Consider the following 25,994-nt stretch of genomic DNA (forward strand, 5'->3'; position numbering starts at 1 on the left):
GCTTACTTGCTTTGTTGCTTTGTAATTTTATTAATGTTAGGTGGGTGCTTGGGGTCAAATCATGTCCCTTATATAAGTCCAACTTTTTCTTCAGAATTTTTATCAATAAACAATTAGAGAAAACTCAGTGTATTTTATCTGATTTTGATCATTACTTTATATATCGAATTAATATCTTAATCAACTAATTAATTAACCGGCCTGCCTTTCGTGATCATATGCCAAACTCGTAAGGGCAAGCCTCCTACCTTTTTTTTTTTTTTTAAACAAATTGCCAAAAACAGAAGAACGAAAGGGGGAAAAAAAAAGACGAAAAATAGAAGGAATGGAGAATTAGAAAGGAGGCAGAGATATGCATGAGGTATGGAGAAGGTGAATGAGTCAAGAAATATGTATCTACCCGTACGTACGTACGTGCTCTGAATATATGCTTATTCTTCTTCATTCTTTAACGCTTTGTTTGGGCTGGGCTGCCATGCTGACTGTGGGGTTGAGCTCGCATGCATGTTTTAATCCTGTACTTTTTAAAAAGTGGAGTTTGTAAAGGAGTCATGAAATTGTTATTATTCATGCCCATGTACAAAAATGCATGGGTCCTAAACTTAGCATAAAGTCTCATCTGACTCAGGTCCAATCATCAAGAACTCCGACGCTGATCTACCAAAATCCAACTGAAGTTCCTAAAGGAAAACATTGAGAGTCAGAGTCCATAACGAGAGTTCGGTTTTTTATTTTTTTTATTGGGCCTGGACCATTCAACCCTCTACTACGAGCGGCCATCCGATGATGTTTATTTCTGCTTTAAAACATAATTTTTTTTTTCTTGGAAAAAAAAAAAAAAAAAAAGCTCTTTTATTGCGTTTGAATCGTTTGATTGAGGAGAAAAATCGAGAGGTAGGCAACAGGATTTTTACGTACTGGGGAAAAAAAATGAGTATGGGGTTTTCGGCTTCAGCTTCCCCACTCCCGTTTTCTTCTTCACCGTCTATACCACAAATTACACATCATTACTATGCCTCCAATTCACTCTTTCCTCGTGCTCTATCTTCCTCAAATCTCAAGACCAGAGGTCTCAGATTTTCTGCAGCGAAAGAACCTCATAGAATCAGAATATGTTGCAATAGCAGCACCCGACCCGGGGGTTCTGGCTCTGGTACAATACCCTCTCTTCTTTAAATTTTTCATTTTTTTGGAAAAAAAATAACGGTAAAAAATAAAAATGGCTATTAATAGGTTGCTTTGGTGCTGTGAAATAACTAGTAAGTTGTTAAACTATCTGGAGGGGGTTTCTTACGAAACTGTTAAGGGGAGTTGTTTCTATGATTGAGGATATGAGACAACTTGATGTTTCATGTGTGTTCGATAATTATATGCTAACTGCTCTTCGATTTCAAGGTTGGGATACATTACTTTGTATTCCAATTCCTAAACTTTAAGAGGTTGGTTCACTACTGCTTTCCATCTTAGATTTCTTCCTTTCTCTGTATTTATCTTCTGCTCATTTTGTTGTGTAATATCTGAAACATGAGTTCGTTTTCCTCTCTCTCTCTCTCTCTCTCTCTCTCTCTCTCTCTCTCTCTCTCTCTCTCTTCTGTGTTTGAATGTGAGAGGAGGTAACATATGCTCACTGAGTAACCTGAAAGTTTAGCTTCGTATGGAGCTCGTAAATCTTGTACTTTGCGAATGATGAACTTTTAAATCGACAGACAAGCAGAGGCGGAGGGAAAGAAATGTGTAGAATTAATAAGCTGGGATGTGATTCAAGGAAGTGGATTTACAGGAGAGGGAGGGGGAAGGATAGTAGTATTAAACGTTGCAACTTCACCCATGTGGCCAGCTGTTTTGTTTTCATGAATCATGATGCAAAAAGATTTTTTGCTTTTAGTTGCCCTGGATTTAATGCCTCAGCAAATATGTTGGTGATGTTTTTGCTTTAGATGAGTCACTTCCCAGGAGGAGAGGATGTGATAAATACGGAAACTTAAACTAATTGGAAGGATTTTTCTTTTCTCAAAAACGATTTGACTGTTTATATAACATTTCTAGTGCACGGTATTTTTTCTTCTGTTCTCTTGCAAACAAGTGAGGTACTGAATCCTGCAGGTGATAGTGACAGTAGGAGTGTTTTGGATGCATTTTTCTTGGGAAAAGCTCTAGCAGAAGCCCTAAATGAACGAATTGAGTCTACAGTGGGAGAGTTTTTGGGTGCAATTAGTCGGCTGCAAGCAGAGCAACAAAAGCAAGTGCAGGATTTCCAGGTAGTGTGCAATTCAAGTTATGCCATAGATTCATTACTTACTTTAAGCTACATTCTATCTTCTTTTATGTTGTTCGCTTTATTGCAGTTCAACTCTTTTGGGAAATCACATATAGCTTGTTTTCTATTGTAGACAAGTAAAAGTATGTAGTAATTATAAAAACCCTTGTATATTTCGGAGAAGAAAGCTAACACTTCACCACGTATTATTGTTTTGGAAACCAAAGTTAGAAAAAGAAGTAAAAACATTACACCCATCCCTTGGACGAAGGTGCATAGTGATAAAACGCAGAAAGGTAAGAATGAAAACAAGGTGTTTGCGAAAAGTTCCTATAGAACTTTGCTACAGAGTATCCTTTGTATTTCAGAGAATATTTTCTTACACAGCTACATCATACACGAGCTCAGCATATATAGACCTTTTTCATAACAGAATTGCAACCTATGATCATACATTTTTTTACACCTAGCTAGCCTAGTCACCCTTTCAGTTACAAAGAGATTCTCCAGAATTATTCTCCATACTTCTAGAAGGTTCTTTGATGTTATGTAATTCTTCTACCTTAACACCCCCCCGCAATTCAAGCGGCATTGTAGTAAGAGTGAGGCTTGATCGAAGATGCAAAAACTGATTGGTAGAGAGAGGTTTAGTGAGTATATCCGCAATCTGATCTTTACTGGACACGAACAAGACTTGCAGTGATTTGGCTGACACTCTTTCACGCACAAAATGGTAGTCCAACTCCACATGTTTTGTTCGAGAATGCAAAACTAGGTTCATGGACAGGTATGTGGCGCCAAGATTGTCACACTAGAATGCAGGAGGAGTAGAGAGAAAAATGCCAAGTTCTCCCAAGAGAGGTTGCAGCCAAATAATCTCACAAGCAATATTAGCAACAGATTTATACTTGGTTTCAGTAGACGACCAAGTAATTGTGGGTTGTTTCTTAGATCCCCAAGAAATCAAATGATTCCCAAAATATACACCAAAACCACTTGTGGATCGTCGATCATCAAGGCATCCAGCCCAGTCGGCATCAGTGAGGGTAGATAATTGTTGTGAAGAATTAGAAGAAAAACAGAGACCAAGATATCGAGTATTATTGAAATAACGCAAAATACATATGATTGCTATCCAGTGAGGAAGCTAAGGATGGTGCATGAATTGACAGATGCGATTTACAGCCAATGAGATATCAGGTCTTGTAAAAGTCAAGTATTGTAAACTACCAACTACACTATGATACCATTGAGGATCATCAAAAGTACAACCGTCATGAGCAGTGAGTTTCTCAGAAGAGGACGTGGCAGTGGAAACACATTTTGAATTGTGCATGTTGGTACGGTGTAATAAATCAATTATATATTTGGACTAAGATAAAAATAAACCAGAAGATGTTCTATGTACTTCAATACCCAAGAAATAATGTAGCAATCCAAGATCTTTAACAGGGAATGAAACACGCAATGCATTGATAAAATTTGATATAAGAGAGGAATGAGATCCAGTTACTAAGATGTCATCGACATAAATTAGAATATATAAACAGCCCAAATCAGTACGAAGAATAAATAGAGATGAATTAGAAGGCGAACAACGAAAACCTAAAGATAATAATCTATCACTAAGCTTGGCAAACCAGGCTCTAGAAGCCTGTTTTAGACCATATATAGACTTTCTCAACTTACAAACATGGTGCGGAAAGTCAGGATGCACAAACCCAGGAGGTTGTTTCATGTAAACATCATCTTCAAGGTCTCCCTGCAGGAATGCATTTTGTATGTCCAATCATGAAGTGGCGAATTACTAGAAACTGCCAAAGAGAGAAGAAGACGAATAGTAGTGGGTTTTACAACCGGACTAAACGTCTCAGTATAATCTAGACCCGGTTGCTAATGGAACCCCTGAGCTACAAGCCGAGCCTTGCGACGCTCAAGTGTTCCATCAGTACGCCATTTAGTTTTCAAAACCCACTTGGAATCGAGAAGATTATAGGATGGAGAGGAAGGGACAAGATCCCAAGTTCGATTTTGAAGGAGAGCATCTATTTCGGTGGACATGGCAGTGCGCTATTCAGGGTGTTTGGAGGCTTCCGAGAAAGAGGAGGTTTCTTTGGGAATAGAGATGAAGACTGGTGAATCAGAGGAAAGGTGAGTGAGAGATGTCATGGATTTTGATGGAGGTCAAGTAATGGTCCCATCTGTTTAGTGAAGACGACAGAGACTGTGTTTGAGACCTGGTAACCATGGAGTGTTTGAGAGGAGGGGCTGGATTGGAAGAAGAAGACCCTGAGGAATCATTGAGAGAAGAAAGTGGGAGAGGGTCTATGCGGATAGGGTTTTCGCGAGAAGATGAAGTGGAATAGTGGGGGAGAATGTGATGGGGCTAGGCTCAGAACCAAAGTATGTGGTGTAATTTGAGATGTTTCTGTTGCGGAAGATGGTCCAGTAGAATGAGTAGGAGTAGTGGGCTGAGACAAGATGGGCTGAAGATGTAAGGGTGAAGTTGCAGCAAGGTAGATGAGCCAGTTTGAGAATTGAGTGGGCCAACAGAGTGAGGAGGACTAGTGGGCTGAGAAAAGGGAAAACAATTCTCATCAAAAGTAACATCCCTAGAGATATAACTACGGCCCGTTGGAATATGAAAACAAATATATCCCTTGTGATTTGGGTTGTAGCCCAGAAAGACACATTGCTTGGAATAGTAGTCCAATTTGTGATGATTATAAGGCCTTAGATTAGGCCAACACGCAAACCCAAACACACGAAGAAAAAAATAATTAGGAGGTAAACCCATCAATACTTCAAAAGGGGACTGATTATTAAGGATTGGAGTAGGCATGCAATTTATGAGATATGTGGCTGTTTGAAAAGCATCAGCCCAATAAATTTGAGGGATCGAGACATGGGAGATGAGGGATAGACCTGTTTCAACCATGTGGCGGTGACGCTGTTCGCCACTACCATTTTGTTGGTGAGAATATGGACAAGTGAGTCGATGATTGATGCCCAAATTTCAAAAGACAGATTGAAGAGGCCGAAATTCACCTCCCCCATCTATTTGAACTAAGAGTAGTTGAGATGAGAATTGAGTGTTAACATATTTCAGAAAAGCTAAAACAATAGAGGAAACATTGGATTTTAATTGCATAGGAAAACACCAGATGAACTTAGAACGGGATCCTTTAGTAGAGGTGCGGATTTTATTATCTACAATGGATAAAAAGTAATGGGATCCTTTAGTAGATATAACGGAAGCAGGTCCCCATTCATCAAGAAACACTAATTGAAAGGAATGAGTGGATTGGGTGGAAGAGGCAGGGTGAGGTAGAGTATGAGCTTTAGCAGTGGAGCACACTGGACAAGAGAGAAGAGCAGTACTAGTGTTGAGAGGAAGACAAAACCTACGAAGAATCAAAGATGTTGTGTGGGAGGAGGGGTGACCCAACTGGGAGTGCCATAGCTGAGTAGAGGTGCGGATTCAAGCGAAAGCTTGTGGTGAGATAGGTGAAGACACTTCAGCCGATTGGAGCACATACAGACCATCCTCAACAGACCCCTGAAGAAGAACTTCCGAGGAATTTGCATCCTTCACAAAAAACATAGAAGAGTGAAACTTAAAAAATACACCGTTATCATGGCAAAACTGACGAACAGAAAGAAGATTGCGAGAGATAGAGAGAACATGCAGAAGATTTTTGAGAAGAAATTTGCCATTGTTGGAGCTGAGTTGGGCCCAACCAACATGTTGAATTGGAAGACTAGAGCCATCACCGATACATACTTGGTTAGAGCCTTGATATACACTAGAATCCACATTAAGGTTAGTAACATCAGAAGTAAAGTGATGAGTGGCGGTAGTATCGGGGAACCAAGTGTTTGGGAAAGCTGAAGATGGGCTAAGAGTTGAGTAATTTAGCAGAAAAGGAAGCAGGGGGTGGGGATTGATAAGAGTGATCGAATCGATGATAACATGCAACAGCCAGGTGACCTGGTTTGTTGCATACCTGGCACACCGGCCTTGAATCAAGATGTGGATTGAAGTGTTGTTGGGGTAGACGTGGGTCAGGGAGAATACCCCAATCAGAGCCACGACCACGACGGCCCCCGCGGAAAGAGTTAGCATGACCACGATATGGATCAGCAGGAGGTGTGAACTTGGTGGTGTTACGAGCTGCTAGAGGAGTACCCGATAAAAGAGACTGGGTTTGATGAGCAAGCTGAGATTCATGATTTAGAAGGTAGCTAAAAATCTGATGAGGAGAAAGGGAATCAGGTTGAATAGTAAGGGAGGTAACTAAAGATTCATATTCGGTACCAAGACCAGCAAGAAGTAAATGGAGAATTCAGAGTCATCAAGAGGATGACCAGCTGCACCTAGAGTAGAGGCAAGAGCCTTCACCTTGTTATAATAGTCACACAGATTCGGGGCCTTTCTTGAGAGTGGCAAGCTGAAATTTGGTGTGGATGAGGTGGGCAGAGGATTTGGCAGCAAACAAGTTATTTAAGGTCATCCATACCTCACAGGAGGTAGAACAATCCAAAACTTGTGCCAAGACTGAGTCAGATAGAGAAGAATTTATAGTAGAAATTATCAACTGATCCTATAAACACCACTGAGTACAGGCTGGATTAGGTTTGTCATCAAGCATGGCAGGCGGCATGGGAAAAGAGCCATCAACAAATCGAAAAAGTTGATGCCCTTTCAGGAAGGGTACAATTTGAGCCTTCTATAAAAGAAAATTGTCAATGGTGAGTTTAACGGTGATAAAATGAGAGGCTGAATTAAGAAGAGTTGGAGTAACGGAGGTGGAGAGGGATTTTTCTGGGGTAGCCATGAGAAGATGAAAGAAAGAAATGAGGGTGTTGGTCCGTTTGGCTCTGGATACCATGATAAAACGCAGAAAGGTAAGAATGAACACAAGGTGTTTGTGAAAAGTTCCTATAGAACTTTGCTACAAAGTATCCTTTGTATTTCAGAGAATATTTTCTTACACAGCTACATCATACACGAGCTCAGCATATATAGACCTTTTTCATAACGGAATTGCAACCTATGACCATTCATTTTTTGACACCTAGCTAGCCTAGTCACCCTTTCGGTTACAAAGAGATTCTCCAGAATTATTCTCCATACTTCTAGAAGGTTCCTTGATGTTATGCAATTCTTCTGCCTTAACACATAGCAAGGTGACCATAATAGTGGTTTTTGGCAAGGAACCGTATCTATAGCTTGGAAAGCAGGTAGAACTGATGAAATCATGAAAGAATCCATTTTTAACCATCATGATGAAATTGATTGTTATTGACATTCTTGTGCTACAGAAATGGGTTTTGATTTCTGTGTTTTATGGGGCTCTATTTTAAATCTATTAATCTGATATTATAACTTGCCAAGATGAGGAATTTTTTCCCCTTGGATTGATTGAGACTCAAAATAATCTTGGGGTATAGAATTGCGAATTTGATTGCGTTTATCAATCCCCTGCTGAAAGTCCGCCACAAATGTAGAACAGCCAACCTTGATAAATTTGTCATTGGAGTTTCTGTTATGAATGTTTTAATCAGTCGACTTTGTATGCCAGTCCACTTCAAACTAAAACCATTTGTATGTAATTGGATTCTGAATTCGCAACAATAGCTATACGTGTGAAAAATACGTTTATCACTGCTCAAGAACTCCATTTTGCCATATGCCTATCATTTATTTGAAAAATGCTCGGGTTTAAAGAAATCTTTGTTGGTCAATGAGAATCGTGAAGATCAAACATTTTATTTGAAACAACTTCTTAAGGGCACTTTTATTATTAGTTTTGAATTAGAAGCATAACACCTATCCCTCAATGTTTGAAATGGCCTATTTATTCGTTTATTGTTGGCAGGAAGATGTGTTGGAAAGAGCCAAAAGAGCCAAGGAGAAAGCAGCAAGGGAGGCCATGGAGGCACAAGGCCTCGTTACATCAAAGTCTACTTCAATTGATATAGCCCCAGCCACAGATTCAATTAGTTCAGTTACTTCGCCATCGGGTCTGAGTACCCCGACAGCCGAGTCGGATGGTGGTGCTTCCGACGAGGTAGAACCTGTTTTAGGGGTGTCAAATGATGATGATTTATGAGTGCATCTCTAGCTGGAATATGGTATAATGAATTTTTCTTTCTGATTTAGGCCATCTTGTAAATAAACTTGTCGCCGACCTGTCCAATGCGCGGAAATAGTTAAATTTATCAAATAAAAAATATTATTTGTAATTAAATTAGTTATATACGATGTATTATTTATTATACAAAAAGCAGAACTTACAAAAAGCAATTTTAGTACATTAATCTCCAAAATTCATTCAGTTCCTTGATCTTCTCTTTCTTTAATTTCTTTTGGTTCTATGTTAGCTAGTGATGTGAGACTTCGAAAACTTCACTAAAATGTAGGTTAAATACATTGATCTCTCTCAAAATTTTATTGAGCATCATCATCTTCTCTCTGATTAACTTCTTTGCAATCAATATCAGTGACGTGAAACTCTAAATTCCTTTCTCGGGTCATCAAGAATCATAGTTTATAGGTTATTTAACTTCTAAAATTCAACAATTTTTATGAGCCAATTGATTGCAAAACTCAAAATGTTTTGGTTGAGAAGATTTACCTAATCACATATATTATAGATTTTATACTAATAAAACATTTGTATCTATGTATTTTAGTTAGAAATGTGTAACAGATTAATTTAATTTCAGATAAAGATAATTGATATCTGTCTTCTTCTTTTTTTTTTTAATTGTCTGTGTGTGTGTTTGATTAATTATATCTTTAATTATTCCTTGCTTGCATCTTTGTGAATTGTGAGCTGGCTCTGGAATCTTATGCTTGCAAAGGCAACAACTAATATTAAACCTGGTTAAAGTTGAGGTCGCCCCAAACTCTCACCTTGTGCGCGATATCGTGAAAAGTGAAAACGACAACAAATTAAATTGGACGCTCTACTGCGTACGCAGATACCAACTCAACGGCATCATAAAAACATTGAAAGAAAATATATATTTAGTATTATATATTATATTTTTTACAAATGGAATTAATGAAACTGTTTAATCTTCCATTATTAAAAACTGATAAACATGAGTATCTTAAATTCGATTCTGACAATGAATGAAAAGGTAAATTTAGAAGGGTGGCATTGCCACAGCAGGCTAGCAGCTACCATTAGTTATTTTGGTATGTTTTGTTTTTTGGATTTTTTTAATATTCTTAATTTTTTTTCTTTTTTAGAATTTACAATATCATTAAAAAACACAATCTTAATCACGAAGTAAAAAAATTAAAAAAATGCCAGCTGTAGTTGAGAGCAGTGAGACTAGCATTATTCAAGTTAAAATTCATATAAAAAATTCATTAAAAAATGAGAGATTTCACCTTTTTTTTCTTTTGAATGAGTAGCTGCTGTTATATATTTAAAAATTATATCTAACGTTATATATATATAAAAAAAAAAGTATAAAGAATATATGACATGATGTAATTTTGATTATCAGATTATAATAAAAGGAAAATGATCACTATAATTTATTGATAATTTAATTTCTTAGATTGTATCAATGTTGATGGTTTCTTGGCAATATTTAAAATTGGTATATAGACATTAGATTAGACATAGAGACATGATGTTTGTTAAATGCGAGTTGAGAATGGACAAAATTCAACCTCGACTTGATACTACATACAATATTCTGGACCTCCCTGGCAGCTAATCTGGCACCAGTTTTTAGAAATGAATCAGAAAACATATGGCTAATCCTACGATTAAAAAGGTTGTAAAAACGAAGACACAAGTACCATCCATGCAGAACATGTTTTATGTTTTGAGTTTATCTCATTTTATATTTTAGAAAAAGAGTAGCAATATATATATTTATATATATTATTATCTCATGTATATGATAATGACATGACAGGACAATATTAATGACCCTTATTTTTTAGAAAAAGTTAATCTAACTAGTAAAATGAGATAATTCTCCTCTAAACAAGGCTATAATTTTTGTGGAAACTACAGTATGTAATACTCTGAATTATTGGCATTTTTCCAACCTACCTACCTTTGAAAAATAATTGTTGCTGGAAATTCCATAATCTGATTGGTATAATATCACTGTCACGCTCGTGTAAATCCAAGCTTCACAACATCCATTGGATGATTGACTTATCAACCTTACAATGTTTTCTGAAAAATAAAATAATAATAATAATAATATAACACACACACACCAAATACTATATATTTTTATAATAATACAGCAAAATAAAAAAAAAAAATGGATAAAATTAAAAGGATGGTCGAGGAGTCTCTGGTTTACTCCAAATCATGTTTGACTGGGATGTAACAACGGGAATGCATTTTGTCTAAATGTGTTGGCATTGGCATATATAGGGATAAAAAGCAGCTTATTCCTACGTGGTTTGAGCAATTATTAGTGATAAAAAATATCAATTCACTAATAATTATTTCTTTAATTATTAAATTAATAAAAATTACAGTCGATCAATTTTATCAGTTTAAGTAACATTTTCCTTTTTTTTTTTTTTTGGGGGGGGGGGGGGGGGTAAGAACAAGTAGCTGGATTATTGTGTCCCAACTTTTCATTCTCTATATCTTTTGTTTATATATTTAGCATTACTAACTGTTTAATGCTTGTGCTTAAAAATTTTGAAATGATGGTAAGGTTTCCGTCTTGGCTAAATATTTATAGATATCTTTTTTAAAAATATCACTCAAATATAAAATATTTTTAATTTTAAATCTTTAACTTTTTATCTAATTATTAGTTAATTATTATTACTTTTTCAAACTCTTAAATAAAACACAAAAAATAATACTATTTTTTTAAAATTTTAAAATAAAAATAATATTAAAAATATATATTTTAATTTTATAATATTTTTATTCAATTTTCTCTACCACTTTTTTTTTTTCAAAACTTGATAAAGTATTTTAATTTAAATTATTTTTCTACTATTTACCGATATCTAAATATTCTAAAGCAATCATTTAACTACGGGGAAAAAGATACACGACTAGCATTTTAAGCTTGCTTATTCATAAAGCAAGGAAGAGTTACGTCCAAATACTTTTAATAGAAAAAGGAAAGGATTTCCCCATTTATAATTAAATTAAATTAATGATCATTTTAGAATAAAAACACAAAGAAGTCGACAAAAGAGTGTTACTATTGATAGTGTATGTATTAACGAGAAAGTGCATGGCATTTCAGTAATTTCATCTCTAATTACAGGGTTGGCTAAACTAATTTGAAAATAAACAAAACCACGCTACCATCTCTACCTTCCGATTTAAGCAAAAAGCAAAGGAAAAACCATCTCTCTCTCTCTCGATTTCGACGATAAAACCATTGATTCATCTACTCCACCTCGCTCTCCCGCTCTCCTTTTCTGTTTTCTTTCCTAGGATTAGGGTTGAGGTTATCGATTCCATGGGGCAGCAATCGTTGATCTACAGCTTCGTCGCACGAGGGACGGTGATCCTAGCCGAATACACGGAATTCAGCGGCAACTTCACCAGCATAGCCTCCCAGTGCCTCCAGAAACTCCCCGCCTCCAACAACAGGTTCACCTACAACTGCGACGGCCACACTTTCAATTACCTCGTCGACAACGGCTTCAGTATTTCCCTTCTCTTATCCGTCATTTCGATTCCTTTCCCTCCGATCTACTACGCCTTCATCTCCTTGTTTTATTTCTCTGTGGTTTCCTCTATGTGCAGACATATTTATATATATATATATATATATATTTTTTATTTAGAGTTCTTTGGTGATCTCTGCGTTTCATTTGTGTCACAGACGTGGAATCTGTTTATGCTAGCTTCTGTTTTAGAGTAAGTGCGACCGTCATTATCGTAAAATCGGGAATTTAACACTTACTCTTGGTGCTGTTTCGTTGCTGCTAGAGCTTATCAATTTTAATCTGGCCATTTAGATATCTTTAAAATGAAACTGTTCATTAGGAGTTTCTGAATGGGCAAGTTTTCAGCACTAAGGCTACCAGAACAATTAGGAGAACAACTTCCCCTGCCGATCGACTTTTAAAGAACTTTTTTTAAATAGGTATCCTTTTCCTTTTAATTCATTTCTTTTAAAATCGTTTAGAAAACCTGGGGTATCCTATCATGTGAACGTCTTGAATCTCAAACAAAGCCATACCAGTATTTCTCACTTTTAAGATGTTATAAATATCGAGGTGGTGTACTTGGGCTATGCCTACCTTTATAATTAAACTCTTTGTTTACCAATTAAAAGATAAATAAATATCGACGTGGTAAATGCTGATTTGGTAAAAATCGTAAATGCTTATAGAACGGAATCCAATCCTTCTATCTTAAAAATAATGGTTGATACTTGAGGAATTCTAGTGTTAGGAAGATATTAAGAATTCTAAAGTATATTGATCCTTCAAAACAAATTTGGAGACTATAATAGGAAAAACGGTTTCTACTTAAGTGATTGTGTTATAATAACATTCTAGGTTTGGTACCTTTTAAGGACATAAATATACAGAGTCCTCCTGCCCTATTTCTGTCCTTGATTGTGAACCTCCCCTCTCTCGATCTCTCCATACCTTCATATTATATTTGTTTTTGCTTCTTAGAAAATGCTGGTGACTTGGTAAATTCTGAATTCCTCAGAATGAGGAAGTGAAATAAAAATTAATACTTGGCTGGGGAGTGTTTCTTTAATATGTACTACTATATAGTTTCTAAATGTTATGTATATGTATGTGTATATATATGCATGCATATTAATATATATATATATATATATAGATACACGTGTGTGTGTGTTTCAAGGGTTGGTAAGTTTGTTACTTTAAGAACATGTAGGTTAGCATAACTTAACTATAAAATCATGTATCCTCACCCACCCCCCCACCAGGAGAGGGAAAGAGAAATATCTTCGTTGCAGGCATCCCCCCTGTTGTAAAAATGCTTTGTTCATCCGGTTCTCTTATTTAAAGATTTTCATGTTTTAACAAGAAGGGTTTGTTCTTTTCTATTTCCTTTTCTTACTAGTCTTCTTTTGTTTTCAATTTGCTAAATACTTGTGCCAGCTAAGGAAAATCTCAGATTTACCAAAAAAGAAAAGATATGTAACAAGTGAAAAGGAGAAGAGAGACTTGATAATTGAATCTTAAGGGATCAGCTATATAGTAATTTCTCATTCTGTAATGTTTTCCTTTGAGGTAATGTTTTGGTGTTTGAAATAATTGTTTCCCTTTTATCTCACTTCTGGACTTCTAATTGTTGCCACAATAATTTTATTGGAGCTAACCTAATCTTTTGAATATTGCAGCTTACTGTGTGGTTGCAGTTGAGGCTGTTGGGAGACAAATTCCAATTGCCTTCCTTGAGCGAATCAAGGAGGATTTTACCCAAAGATATGGTGGGGGAAAGGCTGCAACTGCAGTTGCCGGTAGCCTCAACAAGGAGTTTGGGTAATCTTCTTCTTGTTCTCCATTCTTTTTTCCCCTTTAAATTATCACATATGTACTCTAAAATAGGATGTTCACTTTAGATGTCATAAATTACTTTAATGCCTAATGATATAGGCCCAAATTGAAGGAGCAGATGCAGTATTGTGTAGATCACCCGGAGGAGATCAGCAAGCTGGCCAAAGTGAAAGCTCAGGTCTCAGAAGTCAAAGGAGTTATGATGGAAAATATTGAGAAGGTAAGGCAGAGTTGCTTTCTCTTCCTTTTGCCAGTTGCAAAGGTTATATGGTCCATTTCATTTTATTAACCGTGTTTCTGCATAGGTTCTTGATCGTGGAGAAAAGATCGAGCTTCTGGTGGATAAAACAGAGAACCTTCGTTCTCAGGTCAGCAACTTTGTATCACCATTTCTTTTCCCCCCCCTTTTTTCTTGTTTTTAACCACCCTATCTTGGAATGATGGTGGTATGTGAAAAGATAAACTGGAAACGACTTATCGAGGGGCTTAGTATCTAGTTTACAACGGTTCACGAACATATAATTAATGGAAAGAGCAATCCAAGTTAAGATGTCTTTGGTAATGGGTATTGATTTTTTTTTTTTTTTTTTTTTTTAATTTGTATATCAATGACTTATCTATAACCACAACAATCATTCCTGTAGTTTTGCGTTGTTAACTTTCTGTTCAGCCTGTGTATCTAAACATAAATACTTCCTTTCCCCACAACCTTTTTTTTTTTTTTCCCTGCTTAGGAGACAGTAGAACTCTCCAAAAGGTGGACTTTAATTTCCTTAACGTTGGGATCTATTAATATTGAATTGGCTTGATTTTTTTATTCTCCCATTTACTTCAGTTGCAATATGATTGTCGATCTATGTGGTTTTTACAGGCACAGGATTTCAGGCAGCAAGGAACCAAGATGAGGAGAAAGATGTGGTTGCAGAATATGAAGATAAAGCTGATAGTTCTTGGTATCCTGATTGCCTTGATTCTCATCATTGTTCTCGCTGCTTGTGGTGGTTTCAATTGTGGTAACAAGTGAATTGGTGCTCTACGATTTGGTTAATGCTGGTTTACCTATAGTTTTGTTTTTGGTTACATGGTCCACTTTCTGCTGTATGTTGTACGATGATGCCTGTATAGTTTGTATCCCCGAGTGTTTTTGAAACAAGTCTGTCGCATGTCGTGTGTTAAGCTTGTCGCAGGTCATTCATGTGTTACATTACACACATCTGGTTGAGGAGTATCATTTTTTAGCATTGAGGTTGAAGCAATGAAATGGAGTCAACCACTGCGTTGCATTTGATGATTGTTTGAAGTACTCAAATGGCACTTGGAGCTTATGATCTTTATATATACATACATACACACATTCATATATACATATATATATACTGAGACTATTCTCATATTTCCTTTAAAAAGAGGATAAATATTACTAAGCTATAAAGTTGTTAATAATTCCCTTTTCCACTTCGAACATTATTTTCTTTTCTTTTTTTCTGAAAACACCAACCGAAAATATGAGTGATCTTTACCTTTGCATTTTAGCAAGTTGAATTTTAACTTTATTCTTGGTCAAATATACAAACTCCCTTTATGATGGTAGACACACTGCAAACCAGTTATAGCATGAATAAAATTTTATAACAAGCATTCATGCCTTAAATAAATTAGATCAAAATATTCCCAAGTCCTTCTCTCAAAGCAACAATTAGTTACCACCACCTAAATTGGGTTTCAAACCATTAAACACACTTGCAAACCATAAAACAATAGCATTCATCTCCTTTTGCTCTCTTACATCTTTGCATAATAGTGGGCTGGGCTTATAATTACTCACTATTTTATACCCCAACCGGATCTGCATATTGGAACCATTGAATGTTGGAACTTCTTTTTATTTTATTAGCAGAACAGCCCAATAAACCCAAACCAAATTAAGCAGCTTGGTTTAGCAAACAGCTCCTCTCTTTAGACTAACATACAGATCGAGCCTTAATACTTTCTTTTGGCCCATTACTTACAACTTAACCTTATTCTATGCTACCCCCAAAGCACTATACTTTCTTCTCTCACACACCCCCCCAACCTTATATGAACAAAAAAGAACCGAAGGAAATATTTTAACAAGCCAATTGATCTCTAAATGAAGAAATCTCTTCAAAGATGGGTAGTCTCTTTGATCTTAATGGGCCCCATTCATTCATCAACTGCTCAAGCCCCTTGACAAAATCATCATCAAGGCCCACTATATTCTCTGATGAATCCAGTGAAGGCAGCCTGGATTTTAGCTCTATTATCAACTCCTCGGCACGTTTCCTTGACCTACAATCATTAGAACCCGGAAGTCCTCCTTGTAATACATCTTGAATCACGGCGTATGCTTCATCATATCGAGCCTGTTTGATCAGGCATAGGCCCAGATTCAAGGCTTTGTTTGCATCTGGATCGATCATCTGGGCTTTCTGGTACACTACCTCTGCCATCATAAAATTCGACTTCTGCATGTAGGCCCAACCCAAATTTCCCTGTCAAATTTATCACTTGAAACTGGTAAATGATGGGCCAAACCAAAGTGATAAGATTTTTTTTAAAAATTAGTACAATACCATCTCATATTCTATTGCCTTGACGTGAGCTTGTTATTTGAAAAAATAAGAACTAATCAAATGGTTGATAATGCCGCATTAGTGAGCGAAATGAGAGTGCAATATATAGTATATAAAATGATCAGAGTGTACTATCTCGTATTCTGTTTCGTTGATAATTTTAAATTTGTTACATAGAAAAATAAGAGCTAATTTAATGATTGATAGGCAATGTCATATAATTAGTATAATGCAATGGAAGTAGAATATAATATATGAGTAATGCTAGATATAATCGTGGAGTACGCAAGCGTCGTGCATGCAATTGTTTTGGAAAAGAACAGAGTCTACTATTAAAAAAATTAAATTTTTTCACGTAGGTCCCATATTTACTTTTTTTTTTTTTTTTAATTATCAAAATATATACTCACAACTGTAAATATCATTTCACTATAATATATAACATAACTTCAAAAAAATACTCAGATATTAGGACAAAGCTTATAAATACTTAAGATCATATGACTGTAAATTTTGGAGAGAGTATTAAATAGGCATGGCCATGAAATTATTCTGTATGAAAGTGTCAAGCACAACCATACAGTACTACTACATATCTCTAACCTTATTGTCTCTTATTGGATGTCTTTCAGTACGTACCATGCATGATGTTGGAAGCTATACTAAACAAATGGTTTCATCCGCAAACAATTTTCTTTATATTATATATTATTTAATTTCATGATGTCGATCTAAGTATCGAGATGCTCATACAGAACTAGCTGGAGCCTGAGAAAATGAAAGTGATCAGGCAGTACTCAATGAAGTTATCATGAAATTAACAAGAGATTAGAGACATACCAATAATCTTGAAGTTTCTTGTTTGACGGAAACTTGAAATTTCTTGCCATGAGAGCGTGCAGTCTTTGTTGGTCTTCCATTGAAGGCCTCTCCTTGATAAATCAATCTTAGCTTTCGCTTTAGCAGATCGATCTGCTCCTCTATTTTCCCACATTTCTGCATTAATCAGTGGAAACCCATGATCACTGATCATTCTTATAATAATTAATTAGGTATATATATAGATAGATATATACCTTGTATAGGTCAATGAGAACATTATCAAGGGATTCCTGGGCCTGTTTGGAGCAAAGGCTTCTGAAAGACTTGATGGCTTCAACCGCTTCTTCAGTTCTGTCAAGTTGCTTCATCACCACTGCCATGTCCTTTAGGGCACTGTCGACTTTATCTCCTGCATTTATCGCCTTCCAAAACAATACTATGGCTGCTTCTGGATCCTTTTCAACCAGCTGCAAATTACGCATATATGCCAGTTCATGTAACCAAAATAACCATTTAAATTAATTAATTCAATGATTATATATATATATATATAATATGTTGTTTTTATTAAGTGTATGACACAAACCATGACCAGAAGGCATAAATTTCTCTTTCAAAACTTGGTGAAGTTCTAGGTTTAGCATACATATTATCGATTAAGGGATACTTGTAGATAAAAGAAAGTACCAATCAAAATATCACTCATCCACCCTATAAAAGGAGAAACTTAATGTGAATTATGATCTATTGATGGAGATAAAATTCAACATGATCCTAACAGCACACCACAAGCCAAGGCAACAAGTGTGCCAAGCATAACCTGAGGATGTTTGTTACTGAAACTTCGGGCTAGATGATTTGTTTGTTAGTGTTGTGCTATTACTTTTGATTTTTGAATAGCTTATGTATAGGAGGAGGTTATTGATAGTTTCTCTATAAATCTTATACGCTGTGTACACTTCAAATCATCTTGAATGAAAACATCTTATCCAAATTTGGAGGTGGTCGCGGCAACAGCAGTTTGTGGTGTCAACTGTGTGAGAAGCTTGGCCACACGGCTTCCCGTTGTTGGAAGCGCTTTGATCCAAATTTCCAGACCCCACCATCTCGCCCAAACCCTCAAGCAAACCTAGTCTCCAACCAAACTCAGCAGCAGTTAACTGAACAAGAGTGACATCTCAACACTGGTGCGACGCGTCATCTGATCAACAACATGAGTAATTTGAATATCCGAAGTGATTATTTTTCTGGCAATGATCAATTCAAATTGGTGATGGTACAAGTTTGAAAATAACTCATATTGGAACTGCCTCTTTATCTAATTCATCTTCATACTTTATTCATGATAAAGTTCTTGTCGTACCCCAAATTACAAAAAATCTGCTCTCTATTTAAAAATTTGCTCAAGATAATCATGTTTATTTTGAGTGCCACAGTTCTTTTTTTCTGCTTAAGGATTACTTGGAGAACATCCTACATAAAGGATCTGTGTCTAGCGGCCTTTACTGCTTCTCTCTATCTCTTCAACGATGTTTTCCATCTGCCTTTGTTGGTGCTAGGGTCTTTGTTGCAAACTAGTATCATTGTCTTGGTTATGCCTCCTATGTTACTGTTCAACATGTACTTGGCAATAATAATTTACCTGTTGGTTCCAATAAGAGACAAAATGTTTGTCCTAAGTGTGAGATGGATCCTGGTTGTTTTAAGAATTTTGAGTTAATTTATTCCGATGTCTGGGGGCCCAGCTTGGTTGTTTCTAGTATGGATCTCGTTACTATATTTGTTTTTTGGTTTGGATGCCTTTACCAAATTCATTTGGGTGTTTCCTTTGAAATTGAAATCTAACTTTGAAACTATTTTTCTTCAATTTCAAAAATATGTTGAAAGGCATTTTGATTAAAAAATTAAGGCCATTCAAACCGATTAGGGAGGGTGAGTATAGATGTTTGAATAATTTTTTCAAAGCCCATGAAATTGAACATCGTTTAGCTTGCCCTTACATGCATGAACAAATGGGTTCCGTTGAACGTTGGCATCGTCAAATTGTTAAAATGGGCTTAGCTTTGCTGGATCACTCAAATTTTCCCAAACCTTATTGGGAAGATGCTTTTTTCTAATTGCAACTTATATTATTAATCATCTCCCTTCCAAAGTCCTAAACAAACAAATCACCTTTTGAGCTGGCTTATAATCACAAACCTAACTACATGTTCATGCGTGTTTTTGGATATGCCTATTGGCCAAACTTGCACGCTTATAACAAACATAAAATTGATTTCCGTTCCAAAACTTGTATTTTCTTGGTTACAGTCTACCACACTAGGACTAAAACATGTCTTGATTTGACCACAGGGAAAATATATGTCTCACACTATGTCATTTTTTATGAGTCTTTGTTTCCAAACCAAAAAGAGTCATCGGAATCCAATCCTCCTGAACCAGAAATTTTTTCATTACCACCCTTTTTATGTCACCCGAGTACTCACACTAACCATGTAGGTCCGCTCATATTTTCAACTGACCAGTTGCCAAGTGCTTAGGTCATTCCACAAAATCAAGCGCATTCAGTACTTTGTTATGCTCGAGTGATGCTCAAGTATCAGTGAGGAATCCCACTCAAACTTCAAATGATGTTGTTGGAACTTCTCACCACCCTAATCCTCCAAATTCAAATGATATCCCTAATATCTCTCAAGATATAAGTTGATCGAACTGCATGCTTACCTGATCTGACAAAATCCCTTAAGCTGAAAGCTCCTTATGTTGGTATAGCCCGATACCCACTATCTTAGTGTTTGCTTACTAATCATATGTCTTCTCTTACAGAACCTACTTGTTTCTCTGAGGCCTCCAAATATCACCAATGGAGTGAAGCCATGGACATTAAGTTTAATGCTCTTGTAAAAAATGGTACCTAGGATCTTGTCCCACCCAAGTCAAGTAATAATCTTGTTGGAAACAAGTGGTTGTTCCGAATTAAGAGACCTACAGATGGCAGCGTTGAGCGTTTTAAAGCGCGACTGATAGAAAAAGGCTATCATCAGCAACCCGGTGTGGACTACAGGAAGACCTTTAGTCCCATGGTTAAGCTAATGACTATAAAGTTGTTATTATCTTTAGCTGTTACATGGCAGTGGAGTATTCGGCAGATTGACATCTAGAATGCATTTCTATATGGACTACTGCAGGAAGAAGTTTAAATGCAATAGCCTCAAGGGTATGTTCACCCTGATCTTCCTAATCATGTGTGTCGCTTAAAGAAGAGCTTATACGGCCTTAAACAAGCTCCTAGAGGCTCGTTCTCTCGGCTAACCCAAAAATTGCAACAAATGAGATTCATTGGTTCAAAGGCAGATACCTCTTTATTCGCGCTTCACAACAATGGCTTCTTTATTTTCATCCTTATATATGTTGATGATATAATCATCACCGGGACCTCTTCAGATGAAATTGATAAGTTTATTCGACAACTTGGAGTTGTATTTCCCGCGAAAGATTTAGGAAATCTATCATATTTTCTTGGTGTGGAGTCTTTGTTCGATGGCCATGATCTTTTATTGACGCAAAGAAAATATGTAGCTGACATGTTACAACGAGTTAACATGCATGAAGTGAAGCCTTGTTCGACCCCCTACCCGTACCACTTGCATTTTTTCTAAGTTTGACTTTTTCTGACTCTCAACTTTATAGAATCACGGTTGGTGCATTACATTACTTGGGCTTCACTCGTCCAGACATTACTTTCGCAGTCCACCATGTTAGGAAATTCGTGCATCAACCCAAGGACACTCATTGGTTTCTGTCAAAAGAATTCTTTGGTATCTAAAGTTCACGGTGGGCTATGGACTTCGTTTACATAGTACATCAGATCACTCTCTTCAAGGGTTTAGTGATGCTGACTGGATTGGTGACAGAGATGACAAACGTAGTGTTAGGGTATACTGCATTTTTCATGGATCCAATTTGATCAATTGGAGATGAAAACAACAACACACTGTTGCTTGTAGCAGCACTGAATCAGAATATAAATCCCTCTCCAACACAACGACTGGGTTACATTGGATCCAATCAATTTTGCATGATCTGCGGCTTCCCTTAGTGACCAGTCTAAAATTGTGGTGCAATAATATTGGAACTATTTATTTTTCCTCTAATCCGGTTTTTCATGCTAGAACTAAACATATTGAAATTGATTTTCACTATGTTTGGGATCAAGTTTTAGCTAAAAAGTTTCAGGTCTCCTTTCTATTTACTAAGGATCAACTCTCGAATTTATTAGCAAAGCCACTATCATCTGTTTGTTTTCAGCTTCTGCAGGACAACCTTCATGTTCAAGACTTGCCCATTTGGTTGATGGGGCGTATTGGAGATAAATTCAAAATGATCCTAACGGCACACCACAAGCCAAGGCAAAAAGTGTGCCGAGCATAACCTGAGGATGTTTGTTACTGATACTTCAGGCCAGCTGATTTGTTTGTTATCATTGTGCTGTTACTTTTGATTTTCGAATAGCTTATGTATAGGAGGAGGTTATGGATAGTTTGTCTATAAATCTTCTACACTGTGTACACTTCAAATCATCTTGAATGAAAACATCTTATACATGCAATTTTTCTTCTAGTGGATTTCTTCATAAATGCTTGCTTCAGCCTAGCCCTATACAAAGCTACTCCTCTCTCTCACGGCTTTCTAGTCCTCGAGGAGTGATGAGAGAAAAGAAAAAACAAAAAGTAGAATCAAACACACGACACAAGATTTATGTAGTTCAATAATGTGCCTATGTTCACGAAGCTACAGAGAATTTTATGTCAGGTGATAACAAAATGAAAAATTTTATATACCACACCACCATTTTATTTTTATTCTACTATACAATATGTGACACATTTATTACCATTAGATGATCTTTTATTAGATGATTCTTAATCATCTAATTGTGATAAATATGTAATATCTTATATAGTGAGATACAAGTGAGATGATAGTGTGGTGTATAATATTACTCTAATAAAAACAGTACAATAAAAGTACAAAGGGATAATACAATATACGAGTAAACTCTAATTAGTGAATCAGGTCAGATCAAAAGCCAAAAGTAGGCCCAAGCCTCATTGAAAATTCACCTAAAAGTTGCAATGGATCCTTGTCGGATTGGGTCATCAACCGAGCTGCTACAAACACAAAACCATGCTCTAGGCCCAATAGGGCTCAGCAGTAGAAGACTCACAACATTCCATTTCCTGACATTCCATTTCCTGAATTGTTACTACAACCGCCTTAATGGCGACCCTTTCTTTGCTCTTTTGTAAATAAAACACGAGATAACTTGTCACAATTCCTACTTCCTTTTACCTTATTGTGGCTGATTCAGGATGTTTGTTGGAGGTTTCTATCCCCACCATTCATATCATGGTTAATCGTATAAATAAAATAGTTATCTGGCCCAAGAAAAGTCATGTTACCTAATGCTAATTTACCTACAAAACATGACAATATGAATGAAAGGAGATGCTATATTAACTTCTTGATTCGCTTATTGGACCAATCATAAGCATAAAATGATGTGAAAGAGTAATTAGTGTATACAAATGTAGGTCGACCCGGATTCATAAGCAATTAGTTGTTTGTAGCCCAGTAAACCGTATCACATGAAAGGAACATCAACATAGACAATAATTCATATATCTATAACTAGAAGTACTATTGCTTATACAAGAAAGAATACAATAATGTTATTTCCTTACAACTTCTGGTCTCTAGTTGCATGGATCTAAAAGGTTATTTTTTCAGTTAGTGTAAAAAACTTGAGAGTACATGAATTGTCATGTTAAATACGATCATCTAAAGGACAAAGTTGTTAAGTTGTCAACTAAAAAATAGTCTTCTAAGAAGCTTAAAACCGAAAGAAGTTCATAAATTATTTTGTGTTCTACAGTAGAATGAACATTAAAGAAAATGAAAACAATGGATCTGATCCTCATGTTAGAAACCTGAGGATTATTTAACACAAAGTTGAAAAACAATAAGCTGATTATGTCGAAAATTCTACTCTGTTTGCAAAATTGTGTGCAATCCGTAATATGCACTTGCCATGCCGGGCAATGAGATCTTTCTATATGTTCTGGAAAAGTTAGGGAAAAGTCGGCAACTGTTCACGAAGCCAATTTTTGCTTCATTACTTGTATAATGAAGTTAACACGAAGGAGAGAAACAATGTGCAGTCGACCAAATGAGCCATCAGAAATAATTCCAATTCGAATAAAGAGTGCATGAGTTTTAAGATATCAGCAGAACATAAGTTTAGTCTTCAAGCAAACATAAAATACAAAGCAAATCTCAAAGAAAGAAACGATCGAGAAAAAACATGGATTTCGATGGAAGACAGAAATGAAGTTGGGATCTTGGAAGCACATACCTGAGCATGTTTAGCTCTAACATAAGGGCTATCACCACAAGGAACCTTGTGTATAATATGATACAAGTCTTTCTCTTTTTTCCCTTTGGAGCTGATCTTCTTCGAGCATCCTTCCATTTTTCTCTGCTATTATCTCTGTTTAATTTCCTTTCCCAGACACGAATTATAAAAGAGAGAGAAATGAAAGCTGGTTTTACTCCCGAGAGAGAGAGAGAGAGAGATGAGCCAACATGTAGATGAAATAATAGTCGAGGGAAAGAAAATGAACCTGGACCACTTTTGAGGCAAAGTTCCAAACCTCTATGAGGTTTTGTACCGAACTTACAGCCAATGAACTGCTCTCAGATCCGTCTATGAGAACACGTGTCTTCCAATCATTCAATCTTGATCTCATGACGTTGAAGCTCTAGTTTCATGTATATCTTTCCTCTTTACGTCACCAGTACTTACCACGCACCAATCACTTTCTTTGGGCTTCTTATATATTTTGTCAAACTTGGACTTACATGAGTTTCTGTGATCTCATTGAAGAGATTTATGTGCGAGTTTTCTAGCATTTTACACTGTAATTCCGATTGAGGCTAAAAGCAACGAACTTTGAGTATATTTTTATTCAGCTGATAATTTTTAGATAGTTGATCACTCGATGATCCCCTAGATTCGTTCCTGCAGCCTACCCTCAATGAACATGCATGATGCTGATCCAAGCCAAGTTCTACCTCATTTTGATCGACAGCAGTTCTAAAGCTTGCCTCATGCCTAGCAGCTTGACCCTTCTCAAAATACCCATTTCATATTAATTTGTGAAAAAAATCTTTATTAAAGAATCTATTTGTAAGTATGTTAATTATTAACATACACAAATTACACAATACACAAGATATGAGTACACCTCGTTTGTTTTTGCAGAAGAAATGAGTTGAGATAAAAATTAAAAGTTAAATAAAATATTATTAAAATATAATTTTTTTAATATAATTTTTCATGTTTTGAGATTTAAAAAGTTGAATTATTTATTTTATTTTATGTGAGAATTTAAAAAAAATTATAATACAGATTAGATTAGATAAGATGATATGAGAATGGTTAATGTGAAAACAAACTAGGCCACATGATACAAGATACTAAATCAAAGATATTATTATTAAATTGAAAAAATGTATATATTTCTAAACTCATATTTTGACAGTACATGACCAAGATACATTAGAAGATCATATATAGAATCATATTATATCAATTAATAAATAGTTGTTTTAAAAAGGGTTTGGTTTTACAATAAGTAGCGCTTGAGATCGAATGGTGCAAAAACATAAACATGAGTAACTTCCTTTCACCCACCCTTTGCCTTTTTCCATGCAAATTCTCCGATGATATATTATATATGTATGACGTCGTTTCTATGGAATGAGTGGACCTGGCCTTATAAACTGTGTAAGTTGACGTTTTCATTTTATAAACTTGCCTTTAACAAAAACAATAAAAAATAAAAAGGCCAAAAAAAGAAAGAGAGAATGAATGAACCTGGCCTTAAACGTCGCCAGATCCAACTCATGTACCAATTGATAAAACCGGACAATTGCTGGCGGCCCGTTGAAAATTAATATTATCCATGAATGTTCATCGAAAACCGGACAAGGGTAATTACTGACTTAATTAGGAAGTACAAGCTGGGTATAATATTAGGAAATTCATACCGTATATATGATCAGATCAGATATAAATTAATACTTGTTCTATTCATTTTAGGACTTTCAATTTGGATTAAAAAATGATCATTTGGAACATAATGATCTTGAGATCACTGAGAGAATGATATATATATATATAATATCATGTTCGGGTTTTATACATAAATTTAAGATTATGATTCAGTATTAATTAATCCCACGGCCTCGTAAAATTTTAATCTTGTGTATATATAAATACGATCGAATGTAAAACTATTTATTTTCTTAATTAATTTGTATTAGTTTGAATTCAATAATATTAATTAATTTTGAATTTGAAATTTTCGTACATATACACATGACAATCTGCATCCAATTTATATAGCAAGACGACAATTAATTAAAGATATATATATATATATATATATATATCATGTTGAAAAATCTAAAAGCTAGCACCTGATGAAACAAGTTCGGTCTTGTTGATCTTGACATGCAGCATCTTTCAAGTAATTAGGCCTTTTCTTTTTTAATTTCTTTGTTTGATAGTGATTAGGAATTGAACTTAAAGATTCATATATGAGCAATTACGTACATACTTTAAATTGTGTTCATCATGATCATGAGAAATATGCAATATTGCATGCAGGAGTATGAGAATATATTGTGACATGCCGGCTTTCAACCTCTATCGTCGAATAGTTTGATCTTGTCGATGATA

General features: G+C 35.7%; 3 protein-coding genes across 3 annotated transcripts; 2 read left to right on the plus strand and 1 right to left on the minus strand.

Moving 5' to 3' along the window:
• Window positions 1–838: 838 nt before the first annotated feature.
• On the plus strand, window positions 839–8,575 carry LOC122303711 (uncharacterized protein At4g13200, chloroplastic). The gene is made up of 3 exons (XM_043115616.1): window positions 839–1,153; window positions 2,104–2,258; window positions 8,140–8,575. Exons 1-3 carry the CDS (start codon window positions 931–933, stop codon window positions 8,371–8,373), a joined length of 612 nt encoding a protein of 203 aa, XP_042971550.1. The 5' UTR covers window positions 839–930; the 3' UTR covers window positions 8,374–8,575.
• A 3,012-nt stretch (window positions 8,576–11,587) lies between these two features.
• LOC122303713 (vesicle-associated membrane protein 722-like) lies at window positions 11,588–15,063 on the plus strand. The gene is made up of 5 exons (XM_043115618.1): window positions 11,588–11,930; window positions 13,616–13,757; window positions 13,872–13,992; window positions 14,078–14,140; window positions 14,644–15,063. Exons 1-5 carry the CDS (start codon window positions 11,741–11,743, stop codon window positions 14,794–14,796), a joined length of 669 nt encoding a protein of 222 aa, XP_042971552.1. The 5' UTR covers window positions 11,588–11,740; the 3' UTR covers window positions 14,797–15,063.
• A 576-nt stretch (window positions 15,064–15,639) lies between these two features.
• LOC122303712 (protein SULFUR DEFICIENCY-INDUCED 1-like) lies at window positions 15,640–23,868 on the minus strand. The gene is made up of 4 exons (XM_043115617.1): window positions 23,604–23,868; window positions 17,443–17,655; window positions 17,207–17,362; window positions 15,640–16,285 (listed from the first exon to the last, which is right to left on the minus strand). Exons 1-4 carry the CDS (start codon window positions 23,718–23,720, stop codon window positions 15,881–15,883), a joined length of 891 nt encoding a protein of 296 aa, XP_042971551.1. The 5' UTR covers window positions 23,721–23,868; the 3' UTR covers window positions 15,640–15,880.
• Window positions 23,869–25,994: the final 2,126 nt, after the last annotated feature.

This window comes from Carya illinoinensis, chromosome 3 (genome assembly GCF_018687715.1).
Source record: "Carya illinoinensis cultivar Pawnee chromosome 3, C.illinoinensisPawnee_v1, whole genome shotgun sequence".
Taxonomy (NCBI): domain Eukaryota; kingdom Viridiplantae; phylum Streptophyta; class Magnoliopsida; order Fagales; family Juglandaceae; genus Carya; species Carya illinoinensis.

What these genes read in the sequence shown, in the direction of transcription:
- LOC122303711 (XM_043115616.1), top strand. Translation starts at nt 931, where the DNA reads ATGAGTATGGGGTTTTCGGCTTCAGCTTCCCCACTCCCGTTTTCTTCT. An exon ending in ACCCGGGGGTTCTGGCTCTG is followed by an intron (nt 1,154 to 2,103) that starts GTACAATACCCT and finishes TGAATCCTGCAG; the next exon opens with GTGATAGTGACAGTAGGAGT. An exon ending in AGCAAGTGCAGGATTTCCAG is followed by an intron (nt 2,259 to 8,139) that starts GTAGTGTGCAAT and finishes TATTGTTGGCAG; the next exon opens with GAAGATGTGTTGGAAAGAGC.
- LOC122303713 (XM_043115618.1), top strand. Translation starts at nt 11,741, where the DNA reads ATGGGGCAGCAATCGTTGATCTACAGCTTCGTCGCACGAGGGACGGTG. An exon ending in CCTCGTCGACAACGGCTTCA is followed by an intron (nt 11,931 to 13,615) that starts GTATTTCCCTTC and finishes TGAATATTGCAG; the next exon opens with CTTACTGTGTGGTTGCAGTT. An exon ending in AGCCTCAACAAGGAGTTTGG is followed by an intron (nt 13,758 to 13,871) that starts GTAATCTTCTTC and finishes CTAATGATATAG; the next exon opens with GCCCAAATTGAAGGAGCAGA.
- LOC122303712 (XM_043115617.1), bottom strand. Translation starts at nt 23,720, where the DNA reads ATGGAAGGATGCTCGAAGAAGATCAGCTCCAAAGGGAAAAAAGAGAAA. An exon ending in TTAGAGCTAAACATGCTCAG is followed by an intron (nt 17,656 to 23,603) that starts GTATGTGCTTCC and finishes CGTAATTTGCAG; the next exon opens with CTGGTTGAAAAGGATCCAGA. An exon ending in AAGAAACTTCAAGATTATTG is followed by an intron (nt 16,286 to 17,206) that starts GTATGTCTCTAA and finishes TAAATTTGACAG; the next exon opens with GGAAATTTGGGTTGGGCCTA.